We start from the raw sequence: 22661 nt of genomic DNA, 5'->3' as shown, positions 1-22661 counted from the left end.
CTGGCAAGCCAAGAGAGAAGAGCTCTACTACTTCATGTGGTGCCCGTTGCCTCCCCACTACTACAGGATCGCTTTCCTTACAAACAGTTGGTAATTCACTGTGCTCTCTAGAATCTGACACTGGCAAGGAAGTAATTGTTTTCAAAAGGAGTTTTCAAGGCCTTTGGTTCTGTATTTGCCACTCAATTCTAGGTCGGGTTTTGCAGTTTTGGGAATTTTTTATATTACTCTTTACAACAAAGGAAGTTCTGGGACACAAACAAAGGCACCACGTGTTAGACAAAAAGCAGCTTTGCTTTCTCCATTAGATGTGCCCAGTATTTTGCAAGCCTGTATTTGTAGGGAACAAAGTGCTCATCCCAAAGCTTCGCCTTTGCTCTACTTACTTCTTCCAGGGGTTTATTCTCTGCTTTCTTTTCAGCGGAGACACCCAAACCCAAATAAACATGACCTATCTCAAAACAACTCTGATCTTGGCTAATACTGACAATTCAAAATGTCCTTAGTGGAAATAGCTGATGGCCGGTCATTCTCAAATACTCCCCAACTGAGCTGTTAGAAATAGGAGAAATAATTCTTTACATGGCTTCACAGAGGATAAAATCATGTGGGAGCCAAGCACTATGAGAGGAATATCTGTCTCAAAACTAGATGCTTTCAGCCTGCAGAAGGCTTGGGTCATTAACAAAAGTAACACAGGAAAGGATTAATGACATAAGTTATTTCTAGTCCAGAATTAATCCAGCAAAAATGTCACCTAACTTACTAAGTAATAGTTCTCCCTGGCTGCATTAGGCATTCCAGCTGCATACTAGCAATTAAGGAGTCATTCCAAGGGGGCCATACCCAGGATTTGGCAGAACTAACCCTAAGCCAGGGAACCAGGGGATCTGATCCTTTTCTCTGCATCAGCAGAATTATTTCTCCAAGTCTCCTCTCTCCTATCATTACACACCCAGAGATGCCAAAGGAGCAACAACAGTGTCAGTGAGGCTTTCAGCTTGAAAGCATTGCCTGACCCAGATGCACCAGGGACTGCATTTTGTCTGGCACAATTTCACTTGTCAGGGATCAGGCAAGGCAGGGACAGGGACAAGACAGAAGGCATCTCCTGCCCCAGCCTCATCCTGCAACACTGACACAGGCAGAGACAGCTGGGGAAGAGATTTGTCATTGGGAACCTGCCATAGGTGGCTTTGGGACTGTGCTGTCACAGGATGACAAACTCACACCCTGCCTAGGCTGCATCCATTTGGAAGTCTCCTTCTCCTTCATTGGAAAAATCAAAAGGACTTTCTATCATAGGAGGATTCCTTATTTCTGCCAGTGCAAAACCAGGCAATGTCCGTGAATCTCCTTCACATCTCAAATGGTTCAGATCAGAAACTACCCCAAGGAAAGCTTTTCTCCTTCAAAAGCAGGAGGAAGGAGTAGGAACATTTCTCATTTCCTGCTAAATGCCTTCCTTTTCTAGTCTCATTTTGACACTGGAAAGGCTGCAGGGAGATAAAAGGCATGTGCAGGATGGAGAGGAATGTTTCCTTTTCAGCGCTGGATTTCCAGGACCCCAAGGTACCACTCCAGCTCCTGCCACTCAACGCTTCACACTGGAGCAATTTTCACTGCTCCACCGGGAACACTCCCAGGGACTGGGCTCTGGGAGAGTCCACTGAGCCCGTCAAGGAATTGAAATTAATTTAAAAAAATTTTTAAAAGAATGGGTTTTAACCAAGCTTTCCAAATGTCACCTCTGAGACAAGATTCCAATGGTCATTTTAGGACAGACATGCCCTGCACCTACCTGCATGTTCAGAGGACTTCTCTTGGCTTCTGCTGCATGATCCTGGCCTGAAGAACATGGAGGACGAAAGAACATACGAGGAGGTGGTAAGAGAAGGGGGGAATGGGTGTACCATGAAAGGAGGCAAACCCACTCAGCATGGTCACTCTGGTGAGGGAGGAAATGCAACACATAAACCCAAAAGGATGCAAAGCTGACTCATTGTCCTTAAGCTTTCAGTTGCTGGAGTCACACAGAGCTGGCCAAGCTCTGGCTGAAATAATAGCCAAGTCCAGCAGAGGACCCATCCTGAGGTGCTTTGTGGCCCTTCCTCCACTTCCCCACTACTACCTCTGCTCTTGGGGCATTGTTGGGTTTGACATTGTGCTGGATCATCATAAATGGGCAAAATGTTGAATACACAGAGGCTTGCCTAAATACATGGGACAGGTGACTGTGGAAAATGACCACACGAGATAGGAAGAGTGAGGTGAACAGCACACTGGAGCAGCAGACCTTGGCTTACCTCATCTCCCAGGACTCCTGCAAATCCAGCTGGGGAGAGCTGCACAGAGACCCAGCAGCACTGCCAACAGGGAGACTTCCTGCCTGGTGCATTACAGGGATCAAAGGCAGTCCCAGTGACCCCTTCTTCATTTCCCTGCCACTGGGATAAGGCAAGGAGGTCTGGAAAGAGTAGAACACAGTTCTCAGATCAAGCATCCAGCCTTGCCCCCATTCCTGCTTCAAGACATTTAGATATGCCCTCAGCTGGGACCTGGCAGGAATAAACAAGTCAAACTGATGGATCAGATTGGCACAGGATGGGCAATGCAAAGGGAACTGCAGAGGGAGAGACCATGTCCCACATTTGACACCTCTCCCCTCCTGCTCTCTCCTCTGCAAGTGTGGCTGCATTCCCAGCTGGCATTGACATCAAGATGTTCTGGGGTGCCACTGCTTCACTGGCCTTTTGGATGGCATGGCAGTGGGTTGAGATCACTGTTCTCTCCCTGCCCCTAAGGAGTTTCACAGCCACTGCTGATCTCCAGCCATGTCCCCACAAAGCCATTCTTCAGGATGCCAAAACCTGCTTTTCTCAAGCCCCTCATTTCTTCTGCTGTTGCCCTTCCCTCCTACAGTTCCCCAGCAGCCTCTGAGCCCAGATGCTGCTGAGCTCTTGGGATGCTGGCTGCTCTCCAGCTCCCACACATCCATCATCTCAGGCTCACTGGCATTGAGGAAGTTCAGCAGAGCTCCCTGCCCTGCTGCTCTCTGCAAGCTCTCTGCCTGCCCAAGTTGCTCCAGGGCCCCCATGCCATGGCCAGGAATGGGGCTGGAGGCACTGGGCGTAGATGCACACCCATCCTTAGTATCCCATCATTTCTGGCCCAGCTGAAGAGCCAAATCAGGACCTGTTCAAAGTTCACTGCAAGGGTCAGTTCCTGTCAGGGAAAAGGTCTCAGAGTTCGGCTGACAGCACATAAACTGAAAATTTACCACACTGGATTTAGCTTGGTCTCCTTACCTTATCTCCTTTTCCATCTAAAGTGAGCTCCTCTTTCTTTCTCATCTCCTCCTCACAGCCAGTGCCAGGTTTCCCAGTCTCCTGCTCTCCATGGCACATCTTGGTAGAAGGAGAGCTCTTGGAGATGGGCAGCAATGGCTTGGAGGGAAGGAGCATGGAGGGACTTGCCAGGGAAAACCTCTGGGCAAGAGGGTAGCCAGTCAGGCCTGCAAAGTGGAGACACAAAATGTAACAGAGGCTGCAATGCAAACCTAAAGCATCTGAAGCTCCACATTTCATGGGACAGATTCCTTGGAAACTTCTAAACAGCTGCACGGGGAAACATGCTCATTGCCAGCAGCTGCTTGAATCAGGCCAGGGGGAAAACCCTGCCCTACTTCCCCAGAGCTAGCACAGGCACAGCCTGGCCTCTGGGCTGCCCTGGGACAGCAGGGAGCCCAGAGCCCTGTGCTCTCCAGGAATGGCTCAGCTGCACATGCATGCTCCTGCTCCTCTCCCTGCCCCACAGCTCAGCAGCCCTACAGCTCCCTTCAATCCTCACCTTTTCCTTCAGTGGCCTTTCCTTTTCTGGTAAAATCTGTCTTTGAACCCGTGCTTCTGCCTGGCAGAAGTGTCTGGGTTTGAATCTGGGATCGCTCTCAGAGCAGTCAGCACCGGGAGCTTGGTCCCAGCCTTAGAACAAGGCCGGGTGACTCCAATCACCAGCGCTCGGCACAGAGAGGCAGAGCCGGACGCGTCTGCTGCCGCTGGGGCTGTGTCAAGCACAACCTGCACCACCCCAGCCTGGGGCTGCCCCTTTCTGACACGCTCCCCATGCTTCTCTCGTTTCCATGGCGGCAAAACCCCACCCCAACTCCATCCCCTTCCTAAGCCCAGCCAGGCCAGGCCTGAGGGTTTCACACTCTCTAGGATGTAGACCCTCTCCAAAGCTACTTTTCAAGGCCTTTCATCCTGTAATTCCCACTCAGTTCTGGGTTGCATCTTGTTGGTGTGGGATTTTGTTTAATTCTCTTCACATCAAACAAAGTGCTGGGACACAAACAATGGCACCAGGCAGTGGAAGTAAAAGCAGCTTTGCACTCCCCAGTAGATGACCCCAGAATTCAGTTGGCCAAGAGCTGTAGGCTCTCTGACCATCCAAACATTCCTCTTTTGCTGTATCTCTTTGTTCCAGGGGTTTAATTCCTGCTTTTTGTATTGCAGAGACACCCAAACCCAACCTAAACATGATCTGCCTCAAAAATTTCTGATCCTGGCAGTTCCTGACAATTCCAAATTTTCTTAATGGAAATAGCACGGGGCAGGTCATTCTGAAATACTCCCCAACAGAGTAGATAAAACTAATCACACTTGATTTGGCAGAACTAAGCCTGACCCACAGGATCCGTGGGTCTGATCCCTTTTTCTGCATTCACAAAATTATTTCTTCAAGTCTCATCTCTCCTATCTATTCAAAGAACCTTTGCACTCTGCATCAGATGCCCCCAGTGTTCAGGGGGCTGAGATAATCAGCTTTTCCACTGAACTCAGCCTGCTGCTACAGCAGCAACATCACACATTTGATAACAAAGAGTTGGACTGGCACACAGGACTTGCCCCAAGAGCTACAAAAAAATTTTAAAAAGGGGAAGGGCAGGGGAGTTGGAATAGTTAGTTCCTTTTTAATTTTTCACTACAAAGGGGTAGATAAGATTTTACAACACATCCATGAGCAAGTCTGAGCCAGAAGTCAAAGCACAAGAAAATACTCCCAAATCTGCCACCACTGGGGAAAGGAAGCAGAAAAGCAGATGAAACAAGTGCCCTTGCAGCTAAATTGCCTGCATTTATCCCATGGTCCAACTTTCCTGTACAAAAGCACCTCAGTTCAAACACACAGCTTAAGATCAAGGAATAAAAGTGTTTTGAGAACATTTAAAGTCTGATTCATATTACTTTCAAGGAGAGGTCAATGCTAAATTCCTTAAAAACACAAATGCAGGTCTATTTGGGACTGCATCCTTCAAAATCACAAATGGAGGTTTAGAATTGCAGAACTGTTTCCATTGGAAAAGACCTTTAAGATCATAGAGTCCTACCAATAACCAGAGACCCCTGACACTGCCAAGGCCACCACTAAAGCATGACCCAGGACAGGATGCCATTGGCCTTCTTGGCTACCTGGGCACACCTGGCACATTCAGCCACTGCCAACCAGCACCCTCAGGTCCTCTTCTGCTGGGCAGCTTTCCAGCCACTCTGCCCCCAGCCTGTAGCCTTCCATGGGGCTGCTGTGGCCCAAGTGCAGGATGGGGCACTTCACCTTGTGGAACCTCATGCGAGTGGCCTCAGCCCATGATCCGGCTGGTCCAGACCTCTCTGCAGAGACTTCCTGCCCTCTGGCAGATCAACACTCCCACCCAGCTTGGCATCGTCTGTAAACTGCCTGAGGTGCCCTTGATCCTCCCCTCCACATCGTTGACAAAGATGTGAATCACAACTGGCCCCAGTGCTGAGCCCTGGGGAACACCACTTGTGACCAGGCGCCAGCTGGATTTAATTCCACTGAATTCCACCACTCCCTGGGCCCTGACAGTTTTTACCCAGGGAAGAGTGCATTCAGTTCTTCAGTCTTCCTCAACCTTTGTTCCGTGTTTCCCCCCACATCCAGGAGAAGACAGAGATTCTCCTTAGACCTCCATTCATTGCTGATGTATTTACAGAAACATTTTTATGCTCTTTGCAATCTTCTAGGAAGAAATTCTCAACAGTGAGGCAGGTGAGGCACTGGGAACAAGTTGCCCAGAGGAGCTGTGGATGCCTAAGGAAGGGTGTGTATCTGCCCCTGCTCTCTCCACTTCCCTTCTTAGTCATGACACAGGGGGCCTGAAGCAATTTCCGAATGAGGACAAGGTGAACATGGCTCAGCCTCACACAGAGGTGAGGTGGGATCTGAGCTATCTCTGGCACAAGAACGGGTCTTGTGGCTGCCCAGAGAGGCTGTGCACATTGCCAGGGAACAGCTGTGCCCTGCATGTGCCCCTGCAATGAGCTGTGCTGCTGCCAGTGCCCCTGGAGCTGTAGGGCTGCTGAGCTGTGGGGCAGGGAGAGGAGCAGGAGCATGCATGTGCAGCTGAGCCATTCCTGGAGAGCACAGGGCTCTGGGCTCCCTGCTGTCCCAGGGCAGCCCAGAGGCCAGGCTGTGCCTGTGCTAGCTCTGGGGAAGTAGGGCAGGGTTTTCCCCCTGGCCTGATTCAAGCAGCTGCTGGCAATGAGCATGTTTCCCCGTGCAGCTGTTTAGAAGTTTCCAAGGAATCTGTCCCATGAAATGTGGAGCTTCAGATGCTTTAGGTCTGCATTGTAGCTTCTGTTACATTTTGTGTCTCCCCTTTGCAGATCTGACTGGCTACAGTCTTACCAAGAAGTTTTCTCTGGACACTTCCAATGTTCTCCTTGCTTCCCATCCAGAAGAGCTCTCTTTCCTCCAAGCTCAGGAAGAAGCTGACGACTATCCTGAAGAGTGTTTGAAGAATAGGATTTATGTTTTAGGCTTCATAGTTACAGATGTATGTATGTTCTGATAGTTTTAAATAATTGTGTTTTGATTCTATCTTTAAATTTTGATGACATCTTTTTATTGTATATATTTTATTTTGATGATTTAAAAAACTAAAAAATAAATAAATTTAAGTAAACCAAAGGAGATTGTGTGATCAGGGCCTGCTAGCCCAGAGGTTATGGGAGTGCAGCTCACTCAATGTGCCAGTGTCTCACCACATCCTTTCCTCACTGGGCCTCTCCTCTTCCTCTTTTGCCATGTTTTCTTTGTGCCATTTGTGCTGCTATTCTAAATTGTCATTATAACAGGGTCATACATTGACATGTTTGGGGGACAATGGACCCAAAGTCCTGTATAGACAAAAGTTTTCTACCTAGATGTGTTCTGTGATCACAAAAGGCCTGAGCAAAGAAACAAAGAGAAGTGTGCCCAAATGGCAAAGCTTTGCTCCTTTGCAATCTCACACAGATCTGGCTCACAGGTGTCTTCAATCACAATATCATAGGTAAGAAGAGGTTGTGTATTTCACTAGGAAATGGTGCACTGCTTTGGGAAAGTCATCTGTATGTATATTTACCCAGGACAGCAGTCCAGCTGTATTGTCTGCAGCTTGTTTGCAGACGTATGAGTGGACTGTGAGGCCAGTAACAAGTGACAAGGGTTCCTCAAATCTATTTACACTCCAGCCTGGGTGCCATTCAGCCCAAAGCTATGGGACAATACCGTAGTGCATCCCACACATATTCTGCCTCCAAGAAAAGCTTGGCTTGGCTTATTAGAGTGAAATAAATATAAAAGTAATAAAATGGACAGTTAAACTCGTCCCTTTGGAATGACTCTCCTGCTTTCCAGTGTCAATCCTGCACCTCATGCTCCCAAGGCTTGTTACAAACAAGTATCTGAGATTGCTTAAAAATTCCCAGGCAAGGTTCAGTAAAAACCAGATTGAATATTGAGCAAAATTCCTTGGCAACGTTCACACTATTACTTACTAGTCGGTTAAGGAACAAGAAGGGAAAAAAAAGCAACAAACAAAATGCAGTCAATCAAACGAGAAACATTCTGAGAAGTGTGTGTGTGTGTGTGTGTGTTTGTGTGTGTGTGTGTTTGTGTGTGTGTGTGTGTTTGTGTGTGTGTGTTTGTGTGTTTGTGTTTGTGTGTGTGTGTGTGTTTGTGTGTTTGTGTGTGTGTGAGTGTGTTTGTGTGTGTGTGTGCGTGTGTTTGTGTGTGTGTGTGTGTGTGTTTGTGTGTGTGTGAGTGTGTTTGTGTGTGTGTTTGTGTGTGTGTGTGTGTGTGTGTGTGTGTGTGTGTGTGTGTGTTTGTGTGTGTGTTTGTGTTTCTGTGTGTTTGAGAAAGGGACAGAAAGGACAAGGATAAAAGGGAATACGGCCTAAAAGCTTAACAGCAATCAAGCTTAACAATGCTTAAACTGGAGCCTCCAGGAGTGGGGCTATTGGCCCAGGATCCATCGCTGATCGGTCATCCTGCCAAACTTGAGAGCTCGCTGCCTCTGAGAGGCCCCGCTCAAAGGGAAGTTGCTGCTGGCAGCCACTGTGGTCCAGGAGAGCTCCAAGGGCCTTCTTTGGAGCGCTCTTTATGGGCCACAAGAGAGTGGGCCTCAGCCATAAAATGCTTCATCATGGCCGCACTGTGGGTCAGCAGCCTGTCTTTGAAAGTGGGAGATGAAGGATGCCATGCCATTCAGGCAAGAAAAGTGGTTTCCTCCAAGGCTGTTCACAGGACACCCCAGGAGCTCGTTAGACAGCACAAGTTCCTGGAGCACTCCGTGTCTCTGATAAGCTCAGCAGGAGCTGAGCCCAGGGGCTGTTTAGCAAGGCCGAGGCCTGACAAGCGTTTCCCAGATCACCGTGTGGCCGGACAAGGCCAGGGGCATTCACCACCACAATCTGAAGCACCAAGTTTTGATGTAGGGTAAAAAGCCATGGCCTAGTGGAAGTGAGCTGTGTCCTCCTGTGTCCTTTCCATTAAGGCTTGTTTCACTAATTCTTCATGAAAAAATGTCCATTAAAATCAATTTACGACCTGTTGAGCTAATTATTGAACATGTTATTGGCACTCAGAGGATGAAAATCAACCAGGATTTTTGAACAGAAGGTCTTTTTCTTGTTTATCTAAACATACATGAGAAAAACCAGAAGTACAAATGAATTTCCCTTTCTCTTTGCTTGCGCTACCACAAAATACCAACTGAAGTGCTGTATTTGTACCAGAAATGCTTGGGCAAGCCCTGAGGAACATGACAAAAACATTTCAGGGCTACCAACTGCTTCTGTGTCTTGAAACCAATGCTCTTAGATGGCTTTTACAAATAGTACTGGCCTTGTAAGCAGTGGATAGGAGCTGTATGTGCCAAGACCATGAAAAGGGTGCTCAAGACAACCCATTTGCTATGTCTGGACTGTAGTAGCTTTCAGGTCTGGATTAATTATTCCCTGGGACACCTAAGCCCAGCTCTGAATTCTTGCATATTTAGTCTACTTTTCAAAGCTATTAAAGACACTTCCTGCTAACAAGCTTTAAAATTTAAAGATGGAGCATTACAGAAAACTTTTGGTCCAAATACATTGTATTATTTAATAGAACTCTCTCTCGTGTTCCAGTCTTGATGAAGTGACACTACTGGAGGAGTCAGTGGATGAGAATTTAGGAGAAGCTGACAGACAGGAAAAAGAAAAAGCAAATCTTCCCACAAACTTCAGTACAGTGTCCAATTGTTAGAATAATACTGATTTTTTTCTCCTGTGCTCAGCATCTCATTGGACAGCAGCTTCAGCAACTCTGGCACAGTGGGATACTTTGCCAAGACAACACTCACGGCAGCTCTTTGTTCAAATAATTGGAAGGAAAATCAAGTCGATCATGAGTGTAGAGGAATTATCCAAGGATCAAATCCTGGCTTCAAGGGAACTGTACAGAGCCCGCAAAGCCTTGGGCCTGCTCAGTTCTGCCCTGCTCCACCTTGAACAGTTCAGATTAGCCCACCCCTCCTGTGCTGCTCCCAAATCCAGCCCTGCCCATCCTCCCAGCCCATGCTCCACGGAGATGAGGCAGAAGATCTGATGAATGAGGAGGGCTTTGCACTGTGCAACTTTTGGAGATCCCTGCTGAGTTTCTCCATGTCCTTGATCAGCTCCATCATGGAGCCAGAGAGAATTTAATAAGCTTTGACACGCAGAGTATCTGCCATAAAGAGAGCAGGGGGCAAGCCCTTCCTGGCACTGGCAACACCCCTGCTAGACCATCCACGCTGAGGCCCAGTCCTGTCACACCCAACTGATCTGAAACTACCCTCACAACTAGTGCAGGGTGATGCTCTGAAACTTTTGGAAACTCCCATTTGAAGCTCTTATGGCAGAAGTGGGAGACACACCAACCACGCTCCCAGCACAGGCTCGTCAGGATCACAGGTTTCTGCAAACCTTCTGTGGAAAACACAAAACCTCATCAGGAGAGCAGTACCCAGCCAGCAAACCAGAGCAGAGTCTGCTGTGCAGAAACACCACATTCCTTCAGCTCCACCTCTACGTGACTAAAGCTTCCTAAAGCTACACAACTTATTGTTCAGGCATAGGCCTAACTCCAGGATCCAAACTGACTGGTCAAATCCAGGCCCAGACTTCAGCTTTACTTACCCAGCACAGGCTGTGGCATCTCACTTTTAATTTTCAGTTGGGTTTAAATTTCACTGCATTTATTTGAGCAACAATGGGACAGTAATCCACCTCAGATGAACTGAATCACTCCCCACTTACACCTCAGAGTTTTAAAAAGCACTGCAACATCCACTGGGATGTGTGTAACTTAACTGCATTTAAGCATTCATTTCTGCAACTTTTCCACCAGCACAAGACTTTTAAAATTGCATTTTAAAATTACCATAGATCAAAAATGTCTTTCCACTCACAGTTAGTAGCAATACAGGCATCCAGAGTCTTTGTTACTACCACTGCAAGTTTCATGCTGGAGTGACACAAACAGGAATCACGCAGAAGCTCAAGGAGAACTTTGGCTAATGTATCCAATCCTCCAATAGAAACAAAATATTTCTGCACATCTGCTTAGTGGAAAAAAGAAAAAATGTGATTTAAGTGACAGAGTTTGCAAATTATTTTAGCATTTCACCAAATAAGTCCATCAGAGTTTTTCTGTGCATGTGTTAGTCATTACATTTCTTATACAACAGAAGCTGGATATACATTAATCTCAAGAAATGCAGTAACTGCATATAAAATAGTTACAGGAAAACATGACCCTAATATGTGCACACAAATGGTAAACATCATGCCTGAGTTCTACCTAAGTCATCGTTTTAAGTCATGTCATAGGGACTTGATTTAGACACACTTTTAATCAGAACAGCTCCCAACAGTTTTACTGACCCTATGAAATGTCACCAGATTGTGACTATTTGTGGACTTGAGCACAGCGTAGTGGAAGCAAAGATGGTGGAATGCAGTGGTCAGAGTAAAAGTGGGAAGAACAGCAAATGACTTTGTAGAGACTGACAAGAAAGAAAAACCCATTTAGCCCTCTAATTAAACTTCCTTTTATCAAATGCAAAACTGTGTAGAGCTTGAGCTGCACTTACAGTTATTTGCAACTGTGAGACCAAGAAATGAACAGATGGGATGAACTATGTCAGGCTCTGTGCAACTCTCGAGCCACTCTTTGGCATAGGGAAAAACCCAACAGCAAATGTTTTGATTATCTTCTGCAAAAGTAGAAACAAATTTCCCCAAATCAAAATGCAATGAAATCAACTTCAGCTGAACAGTAAAAATGAAACCGAAGTGTTACTGATTTGGAGAATATTTTTGAACTTTTTCCACAATTTTCAGAGCAACACGTCCCGTTCTGGGGGTTGTTGACACAGGCACAGAGAGTGCTGCACACTGAGCACCAGAGCTGATAGCAGGGATCGGTGTTTTCATCTGACAGATTCTTCTCAGACATGGAGAGAGTTTTCTGTTAAGGACAATGCAAACAAGTCCCAAATAGTCAAGGAAACAGAGCTACTAACCAGCCTACTATTTGTCCGTTTGAATTGCAAGCCTGTTTATCTGAACAACTGCAGCAGCAGGCTGATGCAGCCTGTGTCTCTGACATAGCTTTGCCCATTTTCTAAAGAGAACACACATAAGACTCCAGAGACAAATGCAAGTGCAGACAAAATCTTAACAGCAAGTTTAATTTACATACATACATTCCCTTTCCTAGGCACATATCCTGCCCAGAAGGAAATACAAAATCATATCAACATATTGGTCAATAACCTTTCTATGTCTCTCTCTTTCTAGACACTCTCAGAAACTGTGGGTTTGTATTTGCAAACTGTCTTTTTAGAACTAAACCACCTTCTGCTGTTTAAGGAAATCCCAGTGAGCAATGACCTACTTTGACAATTCAGGCTCACTTACATGCAAACATCCATCTTTATAAATTAACTTCACCAAAACATTGCTTATTGAATGTTCCAAATTTTGGACTGCAGATTGGCAAACAGAAAAGGAGTGGTGCTGTAACACAGGAAAAAACCCAACTTCCTATTATTTGGCACCAGTACTAAGATGACATAAACAGACATTCTTTTCAAGTTCACACCAGAATCCTTTTTAATTAAAAACCAAGGGAGGTCTTCAAACAATGCAGAAGTACACAAAGTCTGTTGACAATACACTGAAAACAAAAAGTGAAAACCATTAAGCCCTAAAGGAAGCTACTCATCATCCTAAATGTTCAAGTCTCAGTTGTGGCCAGTATGTGAGGAGCAGAGACAGGGCAGGACTATGAAGTGCCTGAGGGCTTCCCCCTGCAGTGAGTTCTACACCAAGCAGGACCCTGGCAAGCTTTAGAACAATCCAGGAGTCATTGAACACTTGCTGCTGAGGGAGAGGGGGAGTGCAGGTGTCTGGTAACTCAAAGACACCCTGTGTGCACAAGTCAGCAAGGCACTGATCCAATCTGGGCATGGACAGGGCAACTGGGGCACCTTCACTGCCCCTGCTCCAACTGACAATCTTGTAGTCTCATTTTGTGAGACCAAAAGAAAATGGAGACAAAGCAGGAGCACACGTAATTACAGGGGGCCATAGCGCACTCAGAAATACAAACAATGTTATTTTGATTACCATTACTCTCTAGAATAATCCCCATAAATAAATAATAAATAAAGCTGCTTCCTTTACCATGCAATGAGCGCTTGACTTGGCAAGGTCACTTATAAACATCAAACCACCAATTTCTCCAAAGTATTCGCTTGCTTCACCTACAAGAGGAAAAAAGAACGGAAACTTTTGCTTCTGTTTCTCTGCAAAATGAAAGGCTTCTAGGATTTTCCAACATCTCAAGTCTTACATCCTTTAGACATTTTTACAGTGCCCATCAGTTTCTTGGCATATATGGTGAACAGAAATGACTGCATTCCTTCTAAGAAAAAGCCTTTCTTACTGTTTTGTTGGCAAATGGAATGGACAGTGATCAAAGACTCCTGCTGAGACAGAGGGCAGTCCATCTGAGATTTAAGGCATTCAAGCAGTAAGTTCAGATCTGTTTTCATATCTAGGAGCAAACACAAAACACTTCATTAAAATTGTTATCTTTTCTATCTATTAATCTAGTTAGTATTAGAATAAACCTGTCAAAATGTAGTATGTACGTGTCTTTTAAGAAAGGGGGGGAAAGTGAGCCAAAATGGAGCTACATCGCTTCTATTCAGCCACAAACAACAAACCTAGAAATCTTTCTAGCCATAGTTTGTTATTTGAGCATGATTTCCTTTGCAGAGTAACAGCCTCCTTTTAATATTTCTGGCCTTTAATTACTAGTAATTCTTAATAAGTCTGACGTAAACTACGAAATATTAAATTCACAATTGCAAGGTGCATTAAGTGTAAATAATACACAGCCATTAAAGTATTCAGAGTGCAAATAAAATTCAGAGTGCAGTTGAAAATCTATGGAGCTTAGTAAGGAAAGAGTCCAAGAGCACAAGGCTGTTCCGTGTACTGAGTTACAGGAGACATAAACCATGCAGCGCAGCAGCAGAGCCCTCAATCAGGTGGTTGGAGACATAACACAAAATATTCTCTGGGCACCTACATACAACCCTAGGTGGGTAAACAGACCTGGAAAATCTGCTTCTTAGTCTTTGAGGTATAATTAAAAGACTAAGTTGATAATTATTTCTAACAGCGACAGAAGGTATTGTTTACTGTAAACCCTTACAAGGTTTGAGGGTTCTTAAAGAAGTTAAAATACAATAAAAATGTGGATAAATATTAGCAAATTTTAAAAAAAGAAAAAAGTGACTTTGTGGTGGTGCGTTTTACTCTGTGTGTAGGTTTGACATTGGATTTACCCTTTGCATATCCAATACAATATCCAAAATTTGGCAACTAGGATAAAGCATGTTTTCCCAACTGCTCACCAACCCACAACAGGCCTGTTACAGTCTACTAAAACTATGTAAAATTGGTGCAAATTATAATGACAAATTATATTAGATATCTTACCACACTGTTTTATCTGCACCTTTTGAGTGTTCATTTTCGTTTGATCTCTGTTCTTCTTCTACAACAGCAAGGAAAAAGTGTTTTCAGCTCTGTTCAGATTAGCAGTGTTTATAATATATGCAGTAGAAATGACATCATTTTTCTAAAATGCACTTTTCCCAGTTTTCTGCTTTTACTTTGTCATCTCACACACACACAGTTTAATGTATTCTTGTATGGCAAAGCTTTCCTTTGGAAATACAGTCTTTTATAATAGCCCTGCATTTGTAACTACCAGGTTATCACCTTTTGAGAGTGGCCATTCTGCAGAAATCAGGTCATTCCATGTTACCACTGAGAGGCTTTACTGTCAGTAAAGAATATCCCCTGCTCTGTGTCACTGATCACAACAAAGCTGATCCAACTTTCCTTACAACAGTGGCCAACTTTGCCATCAGCCAACAACTGGCACTAAGACCAAGTCCTGTTTCTTAGGGGGTGAACACTATCAAAAATTTGGCCTCTTGCTGCTCAAGGAGCCACTAAACCATCAGCATTGTTCTGGCAGTACTGATCAAACCAAAGGCAGAGAGCACAGAGACATATTCCTTACAGTGAGAACTCCTTGAAATTCACCAAAGACATTGCCACATGACAGGAACCATGTAACCCACAAAACCCCACAGTATTGCTTCTTCACAAACCCAACGGGGCAGCCTCTGAGAGCAGAGCAGCAGTGACATTCAGCTTTGGAGGCAGAAAGATGCTCCCTCAAACATGCCCCAAGTCCCAAACAGAGAGGGTTGATGCAAGCATCACAGTAACCTCTTACAATTTCTCAAAAAATTACTTCGCTCCAGGTAGAAACTTTAAATCAGTGGTGAATGCAGCTTAAGAATGGATTCTTTTTCCTTCTCAAAGTGGAGCAAAGGCTCAAAGCAGAATCATTGTCATCTTAATGAAGACAGCCAGCCCTGCTTTCTCTTGGGAGTTGCTGATGGCCCCCATTCCTTTGCTGCTTCCCTTAGAGAGCCAGAATTGAGAGAGTTCATCTCCCTGCAGCCTTTCAGAAGTGATAACAGACATGCATTTCATTTTCCTGCAAATCCAAACCTGCCACAAGGAAAAGCTTGCGAGCCTTCCTCACGTCTTTCTGTCCTACTGCCACCACCCCGCCAGCCGAAGAAAAAAACACAACCCACCCAAACAAAAGGAAGGCTGTAAAAATGAGTTCGCTCTGGAGCTAATTGCTTTTCAGAAGAGTTTCATTTAATATGTGTTTAGACAATTATGCAATATAGGAAGCACAAGGGGTTTAAAACTGTATGTATACAAGGACACATCTTGACCTTTACCTGGATCTTTTTTACTTTTGCAACCTACAGAAGGTACACAAAATAGTATTTATAAGCCAGCCTACATTAAGTAGATGCAAATAGCTCACCTCGGTTGTTGCATCACAGAGCAAGGTGGAAAGACAAATAACTAGGTTTGCTTTAACAAACAGCTGGCAAATGTTGCACAGAAAACTCTTCTCCATCAGTTATGGAAAATAACCCAGTAACATCGCTTCAAACCTCAGAAACCACTCCTGGAGAAGCGCAGATCTGTCAACGTGTGTGCTCAGCAGCACTAGAGCACATGGCTGGCACAGTCAGTAGACCAACCAGCCTGGGCAGGACTTATCCTTGCAAACCCAGGGACCAAAGCCCAGAGGGGAGAAGTGCGGCTTGTTGGCGTCCTGTGGAAACCAAAGCCCACAGCAGCAGCTGAGGCCGTGAGGATGCTGCGCTGTGGAACAGGACTCGGGGGTGTCCTGGCCTATTTCAGCTCCCTTGCATCCTCCTCCCTCAGATGAGCCGTGTGTGATTTACAGGTCATTATCAGAGCTCCACTTGGAAGTCTTAGCAAACACTCCAGATCAGCCCAAATACAAAAGGGAAAGAACATATAAAAATTTAAAATAAAGGGGGGGAAGGGGGGGGGGGGTGGCTTGGAAGGCAACAGTCTAAAGATGAAACAGCAGCTGCATTCTTCTGTGGGAAGGCTGGGGAGTCCCGAGGGGGGAAATGGTGCACGGCTCGGGTACCTGTGATCCAATGGCGCGGGTGGCTCCGGGCAGAGCCCGGGCACGCTGTCCCCGGGCTGAGAGATGGGATCTGCGGGCTGAGATGGGATCTGCGGGCTGAGATAGGATCTGCGGGCTGAGGGGTGGGATTTCCGGGCTGAGGGGTGGGATCTGCGGGCGGAAGGATGGGATCTGCGGGCTGAAAGGTGGGATCTGCGGGCTGAAGAGTGGGGTCTGCGGGCTGAGGGATGGGGTCTGCGGGCTGAGGAGTGGGATCTGCGGGCTGAAGGACAGTGGAGGCCCCGCCGGACTGAGGGCTGCGATCTCGTGGAGCTGAGGGCAGAGCCCGGCCCGGCCCCTCAGGAGACGCCGCAGCCGCAGCGCCGCCCGAGCGCCTCAGGGCGCGGCCGCCCTCGGACTCGGGACAGCCTTGAGCCTTCCCGTCAGCCAGGCGGGAAGCACTTGGAATTGTAGAACCATCAGTGGTTAACGAGATCTTTAAGACGATCAGTTCAACGTCAGCCCAGCACTGACATTGAAAACCCTAAACCACTAAACCATTTGCCAGTGTCAGATCCAGAGGCCTCTTTAACACCTCCAGGGATGGCAACTGCACCTCTCTGGTAAACCTATTCCCAGGCCCGAACACCTGAACAGTGAATTTTTTTTTCTAAAATCTAACCTGAATTTCCTCTCAAGGTGAGGCCACTTCCTCTGGTTCTCAGTGCAGACCCAGCAGAAGAGAACAGCCCCCCCTCAGTGCACTCTCCTGCCAGGGAGTTGGAGAGAGCGGTGAGGTCCCTCCTGAGCCTCTTCTCCAGACTGAAGAAACCCAGCTCCCTCAGCTACTCCTCATGGGCCATGTTTTCTAGAGCCTTCGTGAGCCTTGCTGCCCTTCTCTGGCCACACTCAGCCCCTCAATGTCCTTTTTCCCGAGGGGCCCAGAGCTGGACACAGCACTCGAGGTGTGGCCTCAGCAGTGCCCAGCACAGAGGGGCAGGCGCTGCCTGCTCCTGCTGCCCACACTGCTGCTGATCCAGGCCAGGTGCCATTGGCCTCTTGCCCCCTTGGGCACACTTTGGCTCACCCTGAGGCGGCTGGTGACCTGCAGGATGTGCCACTTGGCCTTGTGGAACCTCACACCCCTGTCCTTGGCCCATTGATCGAGTCTGTCCAAGTCTCCCTGCAGAGCCTTCCCGTCCTCCAGCAGATCCACACTCCCACCCAACTGGGCATCTGCAAATTTACTGAGGGTGCTCTCAATGCCAACCTCCAGATCATCAATAAAGATGTTAGCCAGGACCAGCCCCAAAACGGAGCCCTGGAGAACACATTTCAATGCAGCTCAGTTTGCATATTCTGCAGCTGGAGGCTGCAATGCCCCCACAACAGAAAGAGCTGCCATCCCTTGGCATTGGCCACACACACAGGTGCAGGAAAAAAACCTTTTACTAGGTGAATATGGCTGACAGAACTGAGCTCTCAGGCACACCCTCCCTTTCCCTAATGACCCTAAACTCAAGAAAAGGGATTTCACCTTCCAGCTCTTTGCACCATTGGATCCTCACACCATCCGAGCTCCACCAGCCTCTCTCATCCTTTTGTGCCTTCTCCCCACTCAAGCTGATGAGCAGCTTTGATAAGAAAAAATGCAGTTCTGCTGCCAACAAGCTGAGCCAATTTGCAAATGCAACTTACCCTGCCAAACACAGCTACTGCCTTTTTCTATCAGAGGTGAGTCATCAGAAGGAATGAAAATGTGTTGCATTTTAAACCAAAGAAGGAAAGAAAGGAAAGCACTCACAGAGGATTTGGCAAAGCCAAGAGATGCCAGTGTGGCTTATCCTGTTGGCTGCTCAGTTATTGCAGCCCTTTGCTACTTTACCATTTGTCTTGTTTGGAGATTGTGCTCAGATCATTCAGTTATGGGTGCAGGAGAAATTTAAAAAATCATAGCTGATTAAAAAATAATACAACTTAGGAAAATTTAAATAGATTGTGAAGTATTTACATCAGGGTAATGACAGTTACCACATAGAGACCAAAATAAGCCCTTTTAACAAAACTTCATTTCCATCCTTGTTCCTCAAGCCCTACTATCCATTTCTTTGGCTGATGTAGTATAATGTCAAAATACTCTTCAATATCCTGTATTGTTTATACTTTGCAACACTTCTGTTGTGTTTTCTAAAAGCTCTGGGTATTTTTTAGTTTGAAAAAAAAGATCTATTATTTTGGTAGCAACATTGCAGTTATGTGTTTCCTTTTGGTACTCAGCTGAAGAAATAAAGAAAAAAAAGAGCAGAAAAAATTGCAGAGGTGGATAGTAGATCACAAGGAGCAAAGTTACAGGAGATGAGTACATTACTGCTGCCACTGCTTAAGAGCATCTCTCACAAAAAGCAGACTGGCTACACTGTCTCAACTCCATCATTTCAACTCTCCATGACTTGTTTCTTGCTTTGCAAAGCTGAGCTGATCCATTTTTACCTAATATGAATAACAACTAGTAATACACACAGTTCTCTTGTATTACTGCAACAGCACTAGGTGCCCTTCGAATTTTTTAGGGCAATTGTAATGCCACCCCTGAATTTAAACAGGTTCAAGATATTATTTGTCGCTTACTCTTGAAGGTAATTTGTAGCAAAAGTCAAAAAATTCTTGCAGATGGTCAGTAACTGGACTGTTATGTGTATGGGATGCACACGATGATTTAAGTACTGCTTCATTCTGTGTGACTCCAGGCTTTGAGAAAGAGTCATCCCACTTGGCATTTGGACTCCCTTTGGTCTCAGGAATTATGGATCCAGAGTAACTTGTTAGAAGCTTGTGAAAAAATGTCTCTGAAGTTTACAGCAGAGCTGAAGTGTACAGAAGGATGAGAATTCAATTAATAATTCAATGAATACTAAATTTGAAAAGCATATCCAGTTATCTACTGGCTATGTCCAGTTACTATCCACTGTTACAGTACAGTGCACAATATCACCAGGAAAATTGTGAATGTCATCTTCAGAGCGATCTATTAACACATTTTGGTTTTGATCAAAGTTACTTTCTACAAATTACCAAGCTGTTTTGCCTTTTTGAGGCTCTTGCTTTTTTCGTGTTAAGTATTTACATGTATAACACAGGTGGCTCCTCTGTCTTGGTTTGGAAAGACAGGTGTTTGCTAAGGAAGGCAGGAGCCTTTCTTGAAATGGAAAAATGTAAATCCCTTCCTTCTGAATTGTTATGAATTTTAAATTAACAGGGGCTCTCAGGAAAAAATATGCGAGCAGGAATAACAGTTCCTTATTAGGGAAGAAAATAAAAAGATAAAATAAACAATGCAGTAAACCAAAACAGCACTGACAGAGTCAGAATACAGCCTGACACCCTGTGGGTCAGGGTGTTGGTAGCAGTCCAATTGGAATTGTGGCTGCAGCCCTCCTGGAGTGTCAGGTGTGGTTCTGTTGGAGCAGGGAGCCTGTAGAAAGGTGTAGTCTTCCTCAGAAGATCCAGTGGAAGAGGCAGCTGCTGTTCCTCTGGGAAATCCAGTGGAGAAGCTGTGCTGGTGTTCCAGAATTTCAAGATGATATCTGGGTAGGAATGCTTGGCTCCTCCCTCTGGGCGGAGCATCTCCCAAAGGGATGCTGTAGTTCTTCTCAGCCATGCAGTGACATTCAATAGCTTATTATCAGCAGATGTCTCCCCTGGAGGGAGGATTAGCTGTGGAAGAGATAAGGAAAACTGCCCAATTAACAGAAGACAACTGGCATACAGGTGGCAAATAGAATCCATACTGCTTGGCAATCTAGTATATCCTGAATCTGATCAAGGAACCGAAAAGGAGCTTTTAGATTTTCTAAGCTGAGGTCTGTTTTGCCTGTTTCTGAAGCTGCAGTCCAAGAGCAGTGACAGAAAGGTTGCTGCTCTGGGAGCATGCTTCTAGCTTGAATTTAGGCCTGAAGGCATTGTACCAATTTACAGCTCTTACAAGAGCTCTGTCACTGCACAGAATTTCCATAGGCATTACAACACAAAGAACTCCCTTTCCCCCCACAAGCTCTTGATGCAGCTTTCTGTACCACCCTGGTTATGTCCTCGGTGAGGGGCCTTTCTGCAAAAAGAGGATACTCTTTAGCATAATTGTGTTTTCTGTGGAGTGTTTTATCATAGTCTATTAATATTCCCTTTTCTTCAGTTCCATAGCTACTTACTACTTTCTAACTCATTGATTTTATTAAACCAACTAAGCATGCTGCTGTATTCTATTCTACTCTCCCTGTATTCTTTTCTACTCTCCCTATGGAGGAAAAAAATTGCCCATAAAACCTATATGCAACAACTGCCTCAATCCAATGAAATGCAAGAGGAAACAAATGCCCAAAGAGCAGAAATCCCCAAACATGTCACATCCAGTCACGGAGAAGCTGATGGGACAGAGCCATGTGGCTGGAGTATGTGTATTGCACTCTGTATTGTTAATTGACTGATGCTGAGTATTTCAGCAGGTAACTTCCAGGGCTTGCAGGACTGTCCTAGTGGCTGTGATCCCAAATTACTCATCGGTAGCAAGTGAACAAGAACAGCCTCTAGGAACAAGGGCGTTTCTGAGGCTCTTGCTTGCTGTGGCGGCAGGGTGGCCGTGGTAAGGGCGCCACAACCTTCCTGAAGAGCCTCCTAAGAAGGACAGCTCAGGGGCACAGGCACATCCTCCTCCCAGAGCAGCGTGTGATGTTCAGCTTCCTTCTTCAGGTGACACGGAGAAAAAAGGCTGGAGCTCTGCATGGCATTCCACAGAGAAAAAGCCTTTATTAAGAGCAGGGCACTCTGCATAGGGAGCCAGGGACAGAAACTCTCAGAACCAGGGAAAAATGGGATTATATAGGGAAGGCAAGGGGCGGGACAAAACTGGTAACCAATGGGATAAGGGCTTAGGGGCAGAACACAAAGGGAAGGACCGATGAGTACTGGGGGATCAACATAAAGTTGCAAAGGCAGCTGGGGGTCATATTTGCTCGCCCAAACTAAAAAGTCAGTGGGTCAGGAGTTGGCCCTCCAGGGGAGCACAGCAAGCTCTTCTCTGGCTGGATCTCTGGCCCCCACAACTCCCCCTTCTTTATTTAATAAAAAATCTTCTCCTAGAGACCTTGCAAGTAACTTCTTAGAACAGCTGAACATATATAAGAAAATAACAACATTTAAAAGGACCCAAAAAATATTTCTTAAGAGATCTCAGGATCTCTAGCTGGTCAGAGTGACCCTGATATACGTTAGAAAGTCTCTTCTCCCAGCCTGGTGCTCGAAGAAGGAGTCAGAGCTCTTCCGTTCTTGGTCTCAAGGTTGTTTATTGTATCTTATCTATAAAATTCTTTCTCCTGTCCTGACGAGGTCCGCTCAGCATAACAGTCAGAGGCATTCTGCCGGCTCCGAGGAGGTGTTATCTTTTTATACTAAAAACTACATGTATGATATTTACAATTATTTTCCAATACCTATCACCTATGTTAGACTGTGAGCTTCTACTCTAGACCAATGTAAAAGTGTCAACATCATAGCAGAAGATGGAGGCCAAGAAGAAGAAGAAGAAGGAGAAAGGCTGGACACGCCCCGATTGCTCCAACTTGCCCCCTGAATCCCCATCTAGAAACCCCAAAAATCTATTTTTCACCCCATGATAAATTCATTTTCATTCTACTTAAAACTTTCATGGCTCGCAATTCTTCATATAAGGTTGGTAATCGTTTTATCCAAGGGCTAAATCAAAGGCACAGGGGTCTTGGGCTCTGTGCCAAGGTCTCTGTGCCCCCTGGACAGGGGCTCGAGTCCTCCAGGGCAGCCAGAGGAATTTCCTGGGTTCTGACAAGTAGCCCTGTTGCAGTCCCTGCATACAAGAGTTTACTTGATCACTTTGATGCCAGGGAGCACCAAGAACTTGAACTTTCCTGGAGTCCAGCCCTGCCTGCCTATCACGGAGCAGAGGGAAAAGATGAAGAACCTGGGTGGTGGTTGAGCCAAATTGGCATTTTCCCATTTCTGAGTTCCTCCCAGCTTTTGCAGCAGGGCGACAACCCCATCGCTGCAAAGCACTTCCTTTTACAAGGCACATGCAGACCTCACTGGAAGGGGCTCTTGAAGGAGCTGCTGCAGTTGGCTACAGGAGCTGTTGTTGAATTTTTCACGTTGCTTAACCCCCCCTGCCAAATGCCATCAAGAGGCTGAGGATGGACACAAAAAGATTACCCTGG

General features: G+C 45.9%; 2 protein-coding genes across 2 annotated transcripts in view; both read right to left on the bottom strand.

The window, feature by feature from the left end:
- LOC136570481 (olfactory receptor 14A16-like) overlaps positions 1–22661 on the bottom strand; it is a 223271-nt gene that overhangs the window by 17523 nt on the left and 183087 nt on the right. The gene's annotated exons all lie outside the window — the stretch shown is intronic.
- On the bottom strand, positions 8271–15858 carry LOC136570410 (telomere repeats-binding bouquet formation protein 1-like). Its single transcript, XM_066570888.1, is given in 13 exon segments — positions 8271–8438; positions 9562–9600; positions 9602–9687; positions 10772–10924; positions 11456–11578; positions 11712–11833; positions 11928–11988; positions 12403–12543; positions 12996–13026; positions 13029–13132; positions 13315–13425; positions 14379–14436; positions 15802–15858. Coding segments are annotated over 12 exon segments (1173 nt in total). The 5' UTR covers positions 14413–14436; positions 15802–15858.

The sequence above is a fragment of the Molothrus aeneus genome, unplaced genomic scaffold (assembly GCF_037042795.1).
Source record: "Molothrus aeneus isolate 106 unplaced genomic scaffold, BPBGC_Maene_1.0 scaffold_34, whole genome shotgun sequence".
Lineage (NCBI taxonomy): Eukaryota > Metazoa > Chordata > Aves > Passeriformes > Icteridae > Molothrus > Molothrus aeneus.
Note: the sequence above shows the minus strand (reverse complement) of the source record. Positions and strands in the feature narration are given on the sequence as shown.